We start from the raw sequence: 16,574 nt of genomic DNA, 5'->3' as shown, positions 1-16,574 counted from the left end.
TCTAAGAGATCTAAGGCACAACTTCACCAGACACATATGCTTGTGTTTGGGTTGAAGGAGAAACTGCAGGTGAATTTACTCTAGGAGACCCATTTTCCCTGGTAAATGTGTGGCAAAAGTCTTTGACACCTATTAGTCTTTTTCTAAGGGTCCGATATGCAGACTGTAATTCCAAGGACCTGTTTAAACAGGAAAGAAGACTTTGGAATGAAGACTTTGGAATGATACTAATTAGAGCTGGTTGGATCTTTATTTAGAGTTTCAGTTAATTTCATAGTGTGTCAATCACTTTCCTTGTATGGAATGACCAATATGTATTAAAGTTGTTTTGAAAGGTGTATTTATGCAGACAAAACGTGTTAACTTTCGTGATGTCTGTGGTTCAGGCTCCATGTACTATTTAAAGTATTTTTTGGTTACTTATAACTTGGCCTCAGCTCCATATATCCAGCTAAAACACTGTACTTTAACCMCAATTAAGACTGAAAAAACAAAACAAATCGTTATTTCTATAGGATGAAATGAACGGAAATTAAGGAGGACTGACTGCAAATGGTAATATAAAATAACTAAAACCCTAAATATATTATTTCAGCCTGTTTGCATTTGTCACTGGGTTAATTATCTGAGYAGTACAAAAAGAACACAGGAAAGCTGCCACAAATCTCTGAGGGATAGCTGTATAGTAACCAGAGGAGTGCAAGCCACCACTTTATTTGTTTTTGTAATGATATATATTATCRAAATAACATTTTTTTGCATATTTAGACACAAATATTATCAAGGTAATTTTCCAATGTATGTATTTTAATAGCTGATTGCAGGATTGTAGAATGAATAGTCTGTTACTGACAAATTTTATGTAATATGTGAATATTGTGCAGTGAGATATTAACCATACAGTATTGCAGAATGACACTATCCATGTTCATAATTTGAAAAGTAAATTCTCTGGGGTTAGGATTATCTTCATATTTGTACATTGCCTAGCCTCAGGGGCCATGGGTTTATACATATAATATAATGTAATAAAAATAGATAATATTTTAAAGACATCCAAATCAGTGTTGCTTTCCAAAGCCAAGTCCCAAATCATGTCAAACTGCCTTTCAGCCCTGCACAGCTTTCATTTCGTGGCTTGTAACAATCCAGAGTGGGGCCAATTACACCAAGTGTAATCTGATCCCATTTGAAAAGAATCCATTCTGAAATTAGTTACTTACAAAATAGTAATCCATTGTAATGGAGTATGTTTGTGAAAAAAAAATCCATTTATAACATAAATGGAACATATAACATGTATCATAAATAAGTCTAATTTAGATTTTTACTGGGTTTTTTTTGTCTTTCTTTACAGACTTCTAAATTTAAATGTTCTGACTGGTAAAGAGTTAAATGTGTATTTTTTCAGATCAAGTCAATGCTCAATTAACAACTGTCACTTTCCCCACTCCCAGTTGTATGCTTCTACCAGCATGCTGGTAGAAGGGATGGGGTGCCGTGAGCCAGAAAGAAAAGTTGTCATGTTGGGTCACTTTCCCTGGAAGGTAAGGTAGCTTCATCTGCAGATCCTACCACTAAGATTTGGAGCAAAGGCTGTACAACGTGCCTTCAGTTGTAAATTCAGGAGGCAGRTAGGGGGTTCACATGGGTATGGTGCTGTGCAGAGAAGTAAACTTCAGAAAAGTTAGACTAAGCTGTGGTTTTGCGGGGTGGCATAAATATGTGCAAGCGTTGCCTTTGTAGAGACCTGCTGCAGGTAATTTGCTGACTAAGTACCAAACATTATCTGAAAGAAGCAGGTTATCCCATCAATTTTATGGATGTCARTCTTCAAAGTTACCTGTGATGCCTTGAAATTAGAACAGAGAACTGGAAGCAAGAAGAGGAGGACTGTAAACAATGTGTCCTAGGAACTGGCTGGTTGGGCTTATAAACCCTTGTCTAATGAACTTACCAGTTCAGTTTATAAACCAATTARAAATGAATAAATGACTGCATAACGTCTCTTCTCTTTAAAACAGTGTGRTTGAATAGTACTATCAGTTTTGGAATCTCAAGAAACACTACAGTGAGCATGTCCCAAAAAATATGGGACATTMATCCAAAACCAGATGAGATTGGATGAAAATATCTTCAGTTTGAAAAACAGKTCAAATTTGGAATATAAACTCTGCTTTTATTCTCACTCAGGAGTGCTGAAAGGTGTGAACATCTTTTAGTATGTCTCTGACAACAAAATATTTCCCCACCGGAGATTGTGCAAAATTCTAGAAGTCATGTYCATTTTAAAATAACGAAAACTGCAAATCCAAGTTGGCAGCACCTAAGCCACAGTAGTGTAAGACTCAGCCTATAGATACTATCTTAAAAAAAAAACAGAAAGCTGGAATATGTAGAGAAGAAACAACAAACCACAATGTTGTAAGATGCTTACTGAGGAAATTAAATAACTCAAATATCCACACTTTCTGGCAAGATAAAGGTAAATGAATGTAGAGTATTTCTAGCAAGCTAGAACATTTTTTCTTTAAAAAAGCCTAAATTTTTATTCCAAGGTCAATAGCTGCAAAACAATAAGAGTATCACAGCTGTAATTTTCAGTATAGAAATGTACATGATGTTCAAAAGTATGATCAACCCTAAAAGGAGCAACATCTGAACGAAAAAAATCTTGGGTACCTTCCGTCTGAGAACCCCAAAACATGAGTGTGCCAGTGAATGTTCTCTCTGCACTACTGCTTTACAGGCATGCTACACAAAAAGAATTTATAAAATCTCTCTTGTGGTTTTCTTTTTCTGCCGGTCTTAAAAATAAAATTGACATAGAGAAAAATAAATTGCATGATGAAAAATTAAATATATTATTAAAATTTCTATTTAATATGTATGACACTATGATTTAAAAATAAATGTAAAATGCTAAAATAGTGGCTGCATTTCAGAGGTTTGCCATTTATGGCAGTAGCTATTCATTAGGAAGATTTAACTTCAGAATATAATCTCAGCCCAAGTATATGACTTGGGCATACTGGTCTGTTGGGTATTTTATCTACTYGTGAAAGGTAACATTTTAATCTAACTGAATGTTACAGAGCTTCTAAGTGGGTCTGTGTTGCCCAGGAAAATCGGGTTTTATATGAAAACTGTTCCTGGTACTTTCTTTGGTATGAAGTATTGCCGCTTTGCTCTGCCTTCAGATGTTCTGGCTTAGGCTCTAAGGTTTAGCCATAGTGGAAGATTTTTCTTCTGATGCGAGTGTCTCACAGTCTTTAGTAACTAGATTTCCCAGCTTTGTGACCATCCTTCCTCCGCTGTACTTACTGCAGCGGAATTAAGTTCTCATCTCTTGAGTTTTAGGTGTATTTTTTTAAAAAAAACCTTAGATTTCATTTTTATGGTTTCATACATAGTTGTATTCCTGAATGGAACTCTTTTTTAGAGCTTATTTGATTATAGCTTTTCTTATTAGTGTTAAAAAAAAAAAAAAAAAAAAAAAAGATGCATGTGTATCTGCCTGTCATGCAAATGAATGCTTTAAAGCTGAAATATATTTGATTTTTTTTTAACATCTCCTGGTCACAAATTTCAGAGTTTTTGTAAATACCATCTTTTAGTTTTTACTAAGTTAAGCTGGCAGAGTATCATTTTTCTAAAACAATTCTTTAGTACTGTTTCTCTGCTGAAGCTTTGTAGTATGAAAAAAGAGCTGCTGTTTCAGGTTCCATTAAACAGCCTACGTGAGTCACTTCTTAAAATCTGATGGGTTTACTACATATGCTTCTATTGACATTAAAGCTGAGAGGATTGAGTTTTCTGTGCTTTATCCTAAGGGCTGTAAGCCTGGTAAGTGTTTCTTTTGAATGAAATAAATCTCTTTTCAAGTCAGGAACAAGATGAAGATTCTTATTTTGCCATTTTTATTTGTGTTGAAACATGTATTTGCTAGGAAGATAATGCAAGTAGAGACTATTGAAGAATATGTAGGTAAAACAGACCTGTCAAGAATTCTGAATTAAGGAATATGACACAAAAATAAATGCTTACAGAGGGACGTTTGCTTATAATGGGATGCATACTTCTGTGTCTCAGTGCATTATGAATTATAAGGACTGCATGTCATAGAAATCTTGTTGGGAGGTGACATGACTTTCTGGCTGATGCACTGAATATTTTTATTTAAATAAAAGCAAATTTAGGCTGTGGAAACATTTTTCAGAGTATGTAACGGGGTTGTGTTGTACTCCTGCTYACCCGTAATAGTTGCAAATCCCTGTCTAGTTTGATGAGAACTTTTTACCTTGCTTTTTACAACACTGCCACGTTAGTCTGGCATCTGCCTTGTTCCTTTTCCTCCCTTTGCTTTTTTGCCTCTATGGACTTTCATCTGAGTTGTGCCAGTACAACTCAACTTGTACAGATTCCTTGCTTGAAATCCCATTCATTTAAAATGCCTTTGAAAAGCTGACCAGTCGAAGTAAACAGCTATCTTTCTTTAAAAAATGTAATTCCTAAATACTTCACTTCCTTGAATAGCTTATAGTATTTAATGCACTATTTGTCATTCAGTTAAATGAAATATTCATTAAACCTGTTCATCACAGCAGTTTTCTGCTCTATTATTTTGTAGGGATGTGTATGGTATGTGTATGAAAAAGCGAGTCAAATATTTTGTCCGTCTTATGCATTAATAGAAGTTTTTTTCATATTGCAAAAGTATTACTATCCATTGTTAATTAGCTTTTAAACTTGCCTTTACATGACCATGGTTTCTGGGGAGTTGTAAGATCCTGTATATTCACAAATGATCACAGAAATGATGCAGTTTACCCAGAGGAATTAATCCGAATCCTTCCGTTCCCGTTGGTTCTAGAATGATATTCCTAAGTGCCACACACAGCACTAGTTTGATACGCTTATGCTATTTCTGTTGTATAAAGTGCTCTTTTCCTCAGCTTGAAGCCATTTGTGCTGTAAGTGGTTCAGTCTTTCAGTTTTACTGCAGTAGCTCCATAGCATTAAGCAATAGAGTTTTAGTGGTGTTAATTTAATCTTTTAAGTGTCGTTTGGATGGTTCTGTGCTGATTTCCGTAGAAGCCTTTTTAAAGCAGGTCATATATAGCCAATGAAGGAGCTGTTGTGATTAAAAGCAAATAAATTTGCAGTGTTGTAAATGATTTTAATCTCTCAGAATTTGTCTTTTTTAAAAGAGATACAAGTTAGTTGAAAGGAACTCCCTAGGACTGCAGATTTTAACAAATTACAGGAGGAAGATGTAGCTGATTAAACATTCATTAAAAAGGTATAACTATCAGTGTTTCATGTTTGAAAAGAATTTTTAGTTTATTCATGCATAAAAAATAAAAACCTTGCTGTTCTGCATGAGTTTCTCTAACTGTTTAGTAGTCCAAGAAAGGTACATACCTTCTTACATTAGTCCCTCAATGTYTTTATTTTATTGAACTGAATAAAGATTTATAGATTTTTTTTTCCACAGAGTCTTCCCCCAGTCCACCTTTACGGAAACTGTGAAATGAGAACATGATATATGAAGTTAAGAGTTATTTGACAAATTCCTTTAAGGACTGGGAAAGTGTGTTTTTTGTGAGACACAATTTAAAAGACGTTCTCTTTGTTCCCAAGCAGGCCCTTCAGAAACATCAGAGATTGATGAAAAAATTGCTCTTGCGAAAACTTACACAGGTAGATCTTTTAGTTGTATTTTTCTCACATCTGTTTTGGAAGTTGAATGTGTGAGTTTTACTTTTCAGAGCGCTGCTTGTTTGAGTCAGGGTAGTGGAACTTAAAACAAAATAGAAAACTTAGTTTTCTTTGTTTTCAGATTTCCGATTAAAGAGACATACGAAAGAAAACTAATTGCTTTATTTTCTAAACTAGAAAAGGTCTGTGGGTCATCAGGTTGATTACTTTAAAGCGCTAGTGATTCTTGAAAGTGCAGTTATATATGTTCCCCATGAAATTCAGTCTGTTTTGTAATTGATTATAAACTTTAATAAACCTCTGCTTATGTGTTTTGACTACAACTCGATCATTTCTTTCATTTAGCTTGTGTGAGATGAACGGGCACATACAGAACACAAGTGTGTGGGAAGTTTGTGTTTAGTGGAAGAAGTTCTTTATGGGATGTGAACAACATCTGAAATTAATTTGCTCAAAAATTTTATGCTTTTTTTCAGCCTTTTCCGATTTATATTGAAAATACTGTTTTGCACATTTGCAAATGCTAGAAAAAACTAATCTACGTTTCAAGCTGTGAATTACTTGATAAGGTCAGAGTGGTCCTACTGTCATGAATTGTTAAGATTCAGAAATTGAGCCTTCTTTATATTGTTCATGAGAACGTTATAGTTCTAGATATTTGGCCTGTGAAAATTCTTGCTTTGAATAGTTGATGTTAAAAGTAGTTCCTTTTGTATTTTTATTACGGTTGTTTTTTACTTTATATTTGTCTAAAGGAAGCCACCAGGGTTCCGATTGCAGTGAAGGAACAGATGTGGAAATACCGGTAGAAGGTTAGAGATATGAAACGTTTTTCTTGAAAATAAATTAACATCATTGGATTTTTCTTAAAGAAATATTACTTGTTTAAAGAAATATTTTTAGAGAAAAAGTGGTGCCTAATTAAGGTTGTACATTTATGTCCTCTTCCAACCATTCTCTTTCTGCATTTTCACGTGGTTGGGTTTTTCTGGCTTTATTTTTGTTTTTTTCTTTAATCTCCTAAATCATGACACCCTGTGGCTTGCTATAGGCAAGTTCTGATGGGAGTGATCATTCTTTTAAACCATAAAGTGCACTAGTAAGGTGCCTATCACCCAGCATTTAATGTTTTTACATGGCGTCAAACGTGCATCATATTCCAGCTAGTTTCATTCTAAGCACCTGACTCTCAAACCTGATTCATGAGTATTTTTGGGTGTTAAGGCAAGTTATGGTAGCAGCAATACTCATTCTTGCTGCTGTTTTCACTTTGAAGGTAAATAATCACAATAGTTAAGGGTATGAAATTTAGAAGTATTTCTCTTGATAAAGGAGAATAAGATTCTCTGCTCTTCCTGACTGCATTATTAACACTCCTTAGTTGAAAAGAGAATCTTGCTTTCCTAAGCATAATGCCATAACCTGTTCATGCCCAATTATGAAGAGAGCCTGAAGAAAGTAAAGAATGAAATGAAAGGACCAAGACTCTGACTTTGCTTTATTTTTGGCTATTTAGAATTTTATGGGTACAGATCCTGAATATGGCCCTTTGTGTCAGAATATGATTTTTATGTATACTTTTCATAAATCTGTTCTTTTATGATTTTCTGTAAAAGAAATACTGAAAGCTACACCCTGTTTTTGCTAAATAAAAAACAGTCTGTTGTTTTTGAAGGTTAGTATTTGTGAAAAAGTCTAAAAGCAATTCTAAAACTTGCAGACAACAGTCTTACCTTAAATTTCATTTATTGTTTAAATTGGCATACAGTGTGGACAATCTTGCCTGAATTCTGTAAGATGAAATTATTTATTATTTATCTTCACAAAAATGTCTGAGGAAGAAAAAGTATTTGATGATGATTGGATTTTATGTAGTTTTTGACAAATATCCTTTTAATTCTTATTAAAGAAATGCATCTGATAGATACTTAAAGTTCTTAAGGTTGCTCTAAAAGTTACAGAGTATGATGCAGATACATTATTTTGTCCTTCTAATGTTTTTCTCTGTAGAAAACTTAGAAAAATGTTAGAGGGAGATGATAAAGTATCTTTTGATGTATGTCAGTGGTGGTTTTCACTGTTTTTTCCCTCCAGTAATCTTGACAAGATGGTGAACAAGGAAGTGGCAAAATTCACATGTAGATGGAATTCCCCAGGTTAGCTATAGCTGATGCAGGTTTCTGAGGTCTTAGTGAAGCTGAATGACTGGGCAGAAAGATGTGGTTGAAATTCAGTCTTCACGAAGTCAAGGTTATGTGCCTCAAAAATAGTTGTTTGAAACTGAATGAAATCACACTGGAGACACAGTAGTATCATTAGAGATACCTTGGTGGATGTGTCCAGCTGGCAGTGGTTGTCCTCTTTCTTCTCATCCCCTAAAAGAATGAACAGATGAATCACAGTTTTTGCGTGCATAAAGCCTGGGAATGGAAATATGGTGCTAATATGGATATTAATATGTCTTCACTTGGAAGATTATGGTCAGTGGTGGCCTGTCTGCAGCAGAAAATGGAGCAACAAAATGATTAGAAAGCTAAAGAGCTTCTGTATGATCAAAAATTGAAAGCACTGCTGTTCTTTAAGCAGGAGACAAAGCGGTGAAGGATATAGGAGAAGTGAACTCAATGATTACATTTTTTCTTATAATCATACGAGTAAGAGGAGGCAATGCCAGTGAATGACAACATTTAGAACTGTGAAGAGGGCTGCTGCTTAGAATTGGCGTATTTAACTTACTACCATAACTTTTTGTTGGTGACACAAAGTACTAAGAAGTCAAAAAACTAGTGCTGATACTGCTGTGTTAGAAAAGATTTACTTCAATGTTAAAACCAGGCAATTGGATATGGTTTAAGAAGAAATGTCCTGTCTGGGAACTTTATTCCTGAACATTGTTACCATCTGCTTTGACTTTTTTTGCATGTTTCTCTGAATTATGACCATTCATCAGGGATTCGGTACTGGCTACTAGATGAACTATTTGTCAATCTTTGTGACTGTTCTTAAATTTCCACAAAATTTACCAAAATCATATTTCTTTTATATATACCAATATAAAAAATATGAAACTTTTCTGATGCTCTCAAAAAAAGCTCTGAATGATCAGTTGATGGAATAGTTATTTATGTGAGCATACTTTGTGTTCATATATGCTAAAAGACCATTGCTTTGTAATTCTTTCCTGTTGTTCTGCGTTGCATTTGTTGAGTTACCTACCCTGCACTTGATCTGAATGAATTCAAAACACCATGCTATGTTTTCCAAGAACTAGATGATATATTTGACATGGTTCAAAAGAACTCCAATTAAAATAATCTCAGTAGATGCTGTTGATTCTCTACCATACATGGTGTCATGTGAAGAGCGGTGAAAAAGGGAAATTTCTTCAAACTTGCTACTAAAGTGACACTGAACTACCAGCTTAGAGATCTGATTCCTCCAAGTACACAAAACAGAGCATTACTCTGCCAGAAAAAATAGCATGTGTTCTTTTATACACTCGTATTCAGTTTTGCAGTAGTTCCAATGTGATCAGCCTCACTGTTTTAACCTTACCRAAGTTAAATTCGGATCACTTCTTCTCCCACTGAGTATTTAATAGGCCTAATCCTGCTTATTATATTGGTGCACACTGCCCCAGCAAAAGCACTGTGACTATGAATTTCCCTGCCATTTTTCAGTCTTGGCCTTGCAGTATGCTATGAAAGTCATTGTTACCACTCTGAGTTGTTAGGAGTGATAAAGAAATACATCATCTGGCGATGGCACACAGCCTTTGTTTATATTTTTAACAATTCTTGATAACAAAGAGAAAAATATTTATGATTCTATTAATGCTATTAAGCCAGGACATTAACGCCAACTCTGCACTGCTGCACACGCAATTTAGCATGTATAATCCCTACCTCCTTAGCCTTGTCTAGAATTGCTTAAAGGCTTATGGTAAAGTATCTTTTGCTCCTGTTTTTGTTGCATGCTGTGRATGCAAAATATTTCATCGAGCCTGTGGGCTTCTTTGACAAGTGTAAATTTAAAAATCAAAATCACTGAATAGTTGGTTGTAAACCTTTCCCGTGTCCAGCACTCAGCAGTACTGTTTTTCTCCCTTCAGACTCCTCCCAGCATGCGCCTTCAGAAACAAGTGAGGATCCTGAAGTTGAAGTCACCATTGAAGGTTAGTTGTCTGGTCCCTTGATTTCAGTCTGTTGGGCATTTTTATGCCAAAGAAGTGTTTCACAATCACCCACCCATGTCTGTATTTCTTCTCACTGAATGAATAGGATTATATGCCGATATTGAGTACAGTCTGAAGTGTATACTACTTCAAAAACATATCTTGTCCAGAAGTTTTAGAAAACCACAGAATACTGRAAACATACTGGACTCATTGGGCAAGTTTTGAAATGGTGACTGACAGATGTTCATCTCTCACATATTTTTCAAGCATTGGTATTTAAGAATACTCGTTATTTAAAATAATTCATTTATATTKTAAAAAACTTTTACAACATACATTCTGAAGGACATGTTGTTTTATAAACACACTGTAGTTATGTAAAATTTCTAGTTAACACTAGCTTATGGGAAAAATCATACCATAACAGAAGTGATGTGTTGTRGAGGGTATAAGTGAAGCTTCAGTTTTTGTCTAATACTGATATGGGCGGTTGCAGTGGACAGGCCTAGTTACAGGGAATGCCAAGTTGAGTTACCAGCCAACTGTGTGCTCTGATTATTTGTAAGGCAAACTACCTAACTGTACTACATTAGAAAAAGCATGGCCAGATTGAGAGAAGTTATCATGCCTCTCTACTTGGCACTGGTGAAGTCACATCTGGAATACTGTGTCCAATTTTGGGCTCCCCACTTCAACATGGATGCTGAGAACCATGAAAGTAAGCAGAAGGCTGTGAAGGTGGTGTGGAGCCTAGAGCATAGGACATGTGAGTAGAGGTTATTGAGAAGCTGGACTTGCTTAGTGGAGTGAGGAGAATACAGGTGGTAGTCTAGTAAGAGCCAATGGCTACTTGAAAGGGAGGTAGGTGAAAGAACAAACTCTTTTTGGTAGTGGCATATGATATGACAAGGGGCAGTGGTACCTTGTGTATTAGGAGGTACAGACTAGACATTAGGAGAAGGTTCTTCAGTAGGAGGGCAGTGAGGCACAAACAAGTCATCCAGAGAAGTGGTGGAATCTGTCCATGGCAAGTGTCAAAATTGAACTTGACAAAGCCAAGGCTGACCTAAAATAGCATTGATGATAATGCTACTTTAAGTGAAAGACTGGATTAGATGTCCTCTAGAGACCTCTTCCAACTGACAGCTTGTTTTTCATTATTGCTAGAAGATCTGATGACTTTCTTCAGCTACTTGAGCCGACCACATTTTTTGTTTGATGGGTGAATTTGGCCTCGGGATCAAAACCAGTCTCCCAGAAGGGAGTTCTGGAACAYACAAAGGAGAAAGTCAGAATCTTGCATTTCTACTTCGTTGCAGTGATACTGTGAATCCTCAGGAATTAAGAATTATAGAGAAGTTCTCTCTTCCCTCTCTTTTATGCATTTGGGGTAGCGCTGACCTTTTTGTTAAATTAATTTCATTTATGTCCATCAGAGTTATATTGATTTGAAACTGCTTTTATAGGTCTTGAGCGCTTCAAGATCAAACTAGGTAGGTAGTATGTTTCAAGACTCAGTGGAATGATATTTCCCATTAGATAAAAAATAAAATCTACATCTACACAATTTCTTTCCAGGTTCTTTTGCTATTGTATGGTCACTTTGTCATCATGAAATGACCACTTGTGTTTCAGAACACAATACTATCTTCCTTAGAAGATAGAGACAAACCTTTGCTTTTGCCAACTTGTGCCTTGTGCTGATTCCCTGACTTACACAAATTGTTCATACACAGGCCAGTAGCTTTCAAAAGCTACTCAGATAAATAATTTATTGCAAAATTGGGCCCTCTAATGAAGCATAGGTCAATGCTTGCATTAGAGCGTTGAAGTTAGAAACAGTTCCAGTGCGGCACATCAGTTATCTGGATGTTAAAACAGTGATGTCTTTTATGTCTCTTTAAGATGATGAAGACTACTTGCCACCTAACAAGAGACCGAAGAACACTGAGTCAGCAAGTGAAGCAGCCAATACTGGGAGAAGAAAAGTGAGAGAGTTCAATTTTGGTAAGGTTAAAATTAAAGTTTATTTTGTTTCTGCTTTGTTTTCTAAGATGATGTTAGACAGCTTCACATTTTAGCAATGAGGCACATCAATGGGAGTATTCATTTAAAAGCCCATGGCTCTTTGTAGATRTATTGCAGCAGTAGAATGATCTTTAGGCTACCTATTTTGTTTCTCATTAGTCAAAGTGAGTGACCATCTAATATAGACACTGCAAACGAGTCTACGTTGTAGTGTGCGAGCGATTTAGAAGTTGCTATRAATGAAGAAAAAACAATAGTTAGAAGCAGGATAATAAAATAAAAATAAGTTTAGAGTTTTTTCAACTGATTTCTTGGATGGGAATATCAGACTGAAATCACTAACATACTGAATTACAGCAAACCCTAGGTCAGCAGCCTATCTTAGCTGTTTTTTCTTGATACATGAACAATAAGGTGTACTGAGAGGAACCACGTTTCAGAAAGTGATCAAAGAACTCCATTAGATGCAGTAGCCTAGTTGATCCTTGTGGCACAAAAAAGTTGGAGTATTTTAGCAGTGTTCTTTCATAATACCTGATGTAGCGTTTTCACTGCAGAAATACATCCACATACTATAGGTRTTCTGATTTAAGACACTTCCCATATGAATGGTTGCAAATCCGTATCTCTCCTCTTGACCATTTTTTGGACTGTTTTCTAGGCGGATAACCTACTTCTGTAAAGTCCTTTGCAATCAGGAATGTGTCCTTTGCCACGGTGTTTGAGAGATGCTTATTAGGAATTCTCGAATTTGGAGTYAAATAATCCTCCTGGAACCTGTTCTGACATGTTTTGCATGTACTCTGTGTAATTCCATGCAAATTTCAGCAAACATGAATAAAACATTGCTGAGAACTGTATTCTTGAGAGATCATTAATTTGAATAGGCAGTTCCATGTGTAACATTAGTAAGTTTTGGTTGGGTCAGGAAAACATTATGGCAACATTAGTAAAGGACAATATGGAGTAGTTAATACTTCAGGAGCTTTTCCTAGAATATATTCACTTAGTAGAACACAGCATCTAAACTTGACAGGCCAGCAGTGTTTGAAGGGAATAGATCATGATGTTAACTAAACATGGACAGCAACAGTAATAAAACATTAGAATGGTAGAAGCTTGGCTGAGCTTGCAGTGTTAGAACACCAGTTAAAGAACAGCATGGCTATTTACTGTCTCCCAGCTTACCTACTCACTGGTGCTTCCAAGTTGACTTTGGTAAGATACCTCTCTGGGTTGTTCTTAGGAAAATCTTGCTTATAACCATGTGCTATGCAATCAGATTATAATGTTTTGCAGCTCACAGAAGTTCATTTGCAGATCTTTATAACCAGACCTCCTAAATTGCATTGAGGTTATTGCACTTCCTATTAATGTCTGTACTTCTACAGAAAGTGTTATTTCTCTGTGGTGCAACAAGTCTGCTTAAACCACAGAATCGACTTGAGATGGTTTGGAGAAATAGACTTAATTTGCTATAATAGAAAAAGAAAGGAACTTTTGGTGGTTGCAGTGCTGCTGTTCAGACATTTTAGAAGATGTTGCACGCCTGTCTAATGAAGTCTTTTCTTAGGCAATTAGACAGGAGTAAGGAGATAATTATATCATGAGTATGTATTAGCATCATGAGAATGACAATAGCGCATGCACATAAAAGACTGAAAAGGATATGTAGATGCCTGAGAGAAAAATTGTCTCATCTGATAAGTGCTTTTAGTATTTTAAATAACATTAATGTGACCCAGATGTTTGATAGCTGTGAGTTGCAGAGATTTTCTATGTATCTTGATGGAGTCAGAGATCAGGTACCCCAAGTGGTGAGCGAAACAGGCCAATGGTGAGCTGTGCTCCTCATTTCATGCARACGGGGAGTCAGTGGAAAACAAAATTATTGCACTTGGGGAAAGGAAGGAAAAATATCTGGTAAAATGCATGCTGGAAGTTGATAATCTTTGGAAAGGAAGGTTGAATTTCAAATATATTTCTGAACCAGCTATTTATGGTGAAAATACAGTGAAAAATATCTCTTTGAAAGGTGCTTATATTGTCAGTGAAAGTCTCTTCCTACAACTTTTTTTTTGCTTTACTTAAAGACTTTATCAAAAGCTCAGAAGCTTCAAGGACCAAAACCTCTGATCACTCGTGTCGTGGCATTTTAGAGGAAAGAAGTCCCCTTAGCTGTAGTCTCAAGGTGATCTCTCTGAGAGCAATGTGGTAAGAGTGATGGAAAGTCTGCTTAGTTTTTCCCCATTTTGAAATTCATTTGAACACTGTTTTTTTTCCAGTCTGGCAGTATATTTAGATTTGGCATGTGTTTTCTGTTTTATTTCCCTGCAGCAGTACTTGGTGGCATGTCGACAGAAATAGGAAGGTGCCTAGTAACTGTGCATAATTTTGTATGCACTGTGCAGGTTGCCCTTACTTTAGTGCGTGTTATCTGGAGCATGCCCCCAAGTGGCAGAGAATAGTGTAAATCAAAAAGACCATGGACGGGCTGGGGAAGAATTCAGGAGTGGTACTAAACTAGGATGGTGTTTCCACTATCAGAAAGCATAGGAATGGAAGAAAAACACCACTTATTTTGGTGTCTACAGGAAAGCTGAACTACTTTGCAGAATGCTTGCCAAAATGGAATACCAGCTTAGCTTTTTGTTAGATCTTCAATTCTATTACACAAGCAAAAAGTGTGTGACAAAAGTGTGGGTTTTTTTCAATAACTGGTCTGCATACAAGGGGTTAATAATGCTGACGGTTTGATTAAGAATAACCCTAGTTACCTATAGCGCATTTCAATTTTGTAATGTCTCTCTACCCTAGTTTTGCCCGTTTACTCCTAAAATACGAAAGTAGCTAGAAGATCAGTGTGTTGGTCAAAATATGAACAAAATTGTGTTTTTTTTTCAGTTGCCTATTCTCTCCAAATCCACTGTTACAAATAAACATTGCTTGCCTTGCAATATGTTTGACTATTAACCCGTGTAATGTTCCCATCAGGGGAGCGGGTGTTGAATATTTGGTCTATGGTYGTAAAATACGAAAACTGAGAAAAATAAACCCTTGACAACCTAATGGCTCATGTAAGAGTGCTTTCCTGAGCAAGCTAACAGGACCAGGGGGGAGAAGCTGGGTATGAGCAACTTCTCCCAAAATTGTAGCAACAACCACTATTGAGAACAATATTATTTTAAATATGTTTATACAATTGTCATGTATGGCATGACATTCTTCCTGGCTGTTCTTCCTCTGAAGAAAACAGCTTGACTGGAGGAARTCTTCTGCTCAGCCTGCCTCAGAGATTGATGAAAAGAAGAGCTGTCAGCTCTGTGACTATTTCCCTGGGTTGCAGTCTGACATTGCTTGGGTGTCTTTCCAAACCCTGTCCCAGGACTGCTGGTGTGTGTTCACCAGCTCTATTTGTTGAAGCAGGGTTTTCCCTTGAATTCCTGTTTTCCCAACTCTCACTGGTRGAGCTGCCTTTAATGCATTGTTCTATAGGTCAACACAAAATGCGGTCTGTAGTTCTGCTGGAATCAGAAAAGTTCATTTGGCTATGCGTCTGCTGTTAAAGGCTGCAATATTGTATTGTCAAAGTGACACTGGAGGAGAAAATATTCAGCTGACATGTTTATCAGCTAAGAAACTATCCAGTGTAGGATAGCAGTAGGAAGGATATCAGAAGCAAGTAAACAGATTTATCCACAAGGGTGTTATTTTATAAAAATATAAAATTGTTTCTGGAATATAATAATTTCACTTTCCAAACAGCTTAATTGATGTAAGAAGTACACCAGGTAACTAGAATAAGAGATTTATGTGTGGATGCAAGGCAGCATGCCAAAACCCCCTTTTCCGTGTGGACAAAGCCTTATTCTTTCCCACATCTGAAGCATGCTGTCCTTTTGATATCCATGAAATTGCATTAAAAAATTTTAAGCTTAAAAATGGTGATCAAAGTTGTAGGGATTGGTCTGAAATGAATATTTAAAACCCTTTTGATATGGACTCAAAATTCAATATTCTGTCTTGTCTGATACAACAGTTTTTTGACAAGAGGAAATGTAATAGCTTGAATGGCCTCACTTTTTGAACTTTACAGTTAGTCAACTAAAATCTTAGTGTAAGAAATAAGCTGTAAGTATTGCTTATTGACTTGTTCTTAAAGGCCAGCTGGCATCTGGTACAGTCTACAAAAGAGTTGTGGCATTTTTCTAAAGAAATTCAGATGGTACAAAAAGCTGTAAGAAGAAGGTGTCATAGGYAGAAAATAAGATGTTAAAATACTGACTTAAATCCAGTTTTCCATGGAAGACACAGTTGGATTTGGGTAACTTCTGTCTTGCAACCTACATCTTCTTCTAGAAATAGTAGTTATGTGGATGGCCTTGCAACATCAGGACTTGGGGAAATACTGGATTAAGGAAGAGGATGGCATGATGCCTCCTGACCCATATAGTTGTACAGATTTGCGCRAAAACAACTTAATGTGCTCACTGTAAGCTTTATCAAGCTTTCCTAATTAAGATTTTCAGTCCTTGGATTTAGATAACTATCAACAGTGCCTGGAAAATTGAGATTGCCCCTGGTGGTGGTGAGAACTACTGACTGATCTGTTGAAGAGAAACTATTCTTGGACTTATTTTAGCCTGGG

General features: G+C 36.1%; 1 protein-coding gene across 7 annotated transcripts in view; it reads left to right on the top strand.

Annotated features, from left to right (window-relative positions):
- The window catches only part of GTF2I (general transcription factor IIi), a 67,825-nt gene that overhangs the window by 20,161 nt on the left and 31,090 nt on the right, over window positions 1-16,574 (top strand). For 2 of the 7 annotated variants that reach the window (XM_085314915.1, XM_085314886.1), the window contains exons 9-12: window positions 5,647-5,703; window positions 6,477-6,533; window positions 9,833-9,895; window positions 11,804-11,905. In XM_085314915.1, coding sequence (XP_085171041.1) covers window positions 5,647-5,703; window positions 6,477-6,533; window positions 9,833-9,895; window positions 11,804-11,905 — 279 coding nt within the window. Of the gene's footprint in view, window positions 1-5,643; window positions 5,704-6,476; window positions 6,534-9,832; window positions 9,896-11,803; window positions 11,906-16,574 lie in introns of all 7 variants that reach the window. The other 5 variants (XM_085314877.1, XM_085314869.1, XM_085314898.1 and 2 more) reach the window with 3 other exon arrangements.

This window comes from Rhea americana, unplaced genomic scaffold, assembly GCF_003343005.1.
Source record: "Rhea americana isolate MKP2758 unplaced genomic scaffold, rheAme1 scaffold_111, whole genome shotgun sequence".
Classification (NCBI taxonomy): Eukaryota; Metazoa; Chordata; class Aves; order Rheiformes; family Rheidae; genus Rhea; species Rhea americana.
The sequence above is the reverse complement of the archived record's forward strand: the minus strand, read 5'-3'. Positions and strand labels throughout refer to the sequence as shown.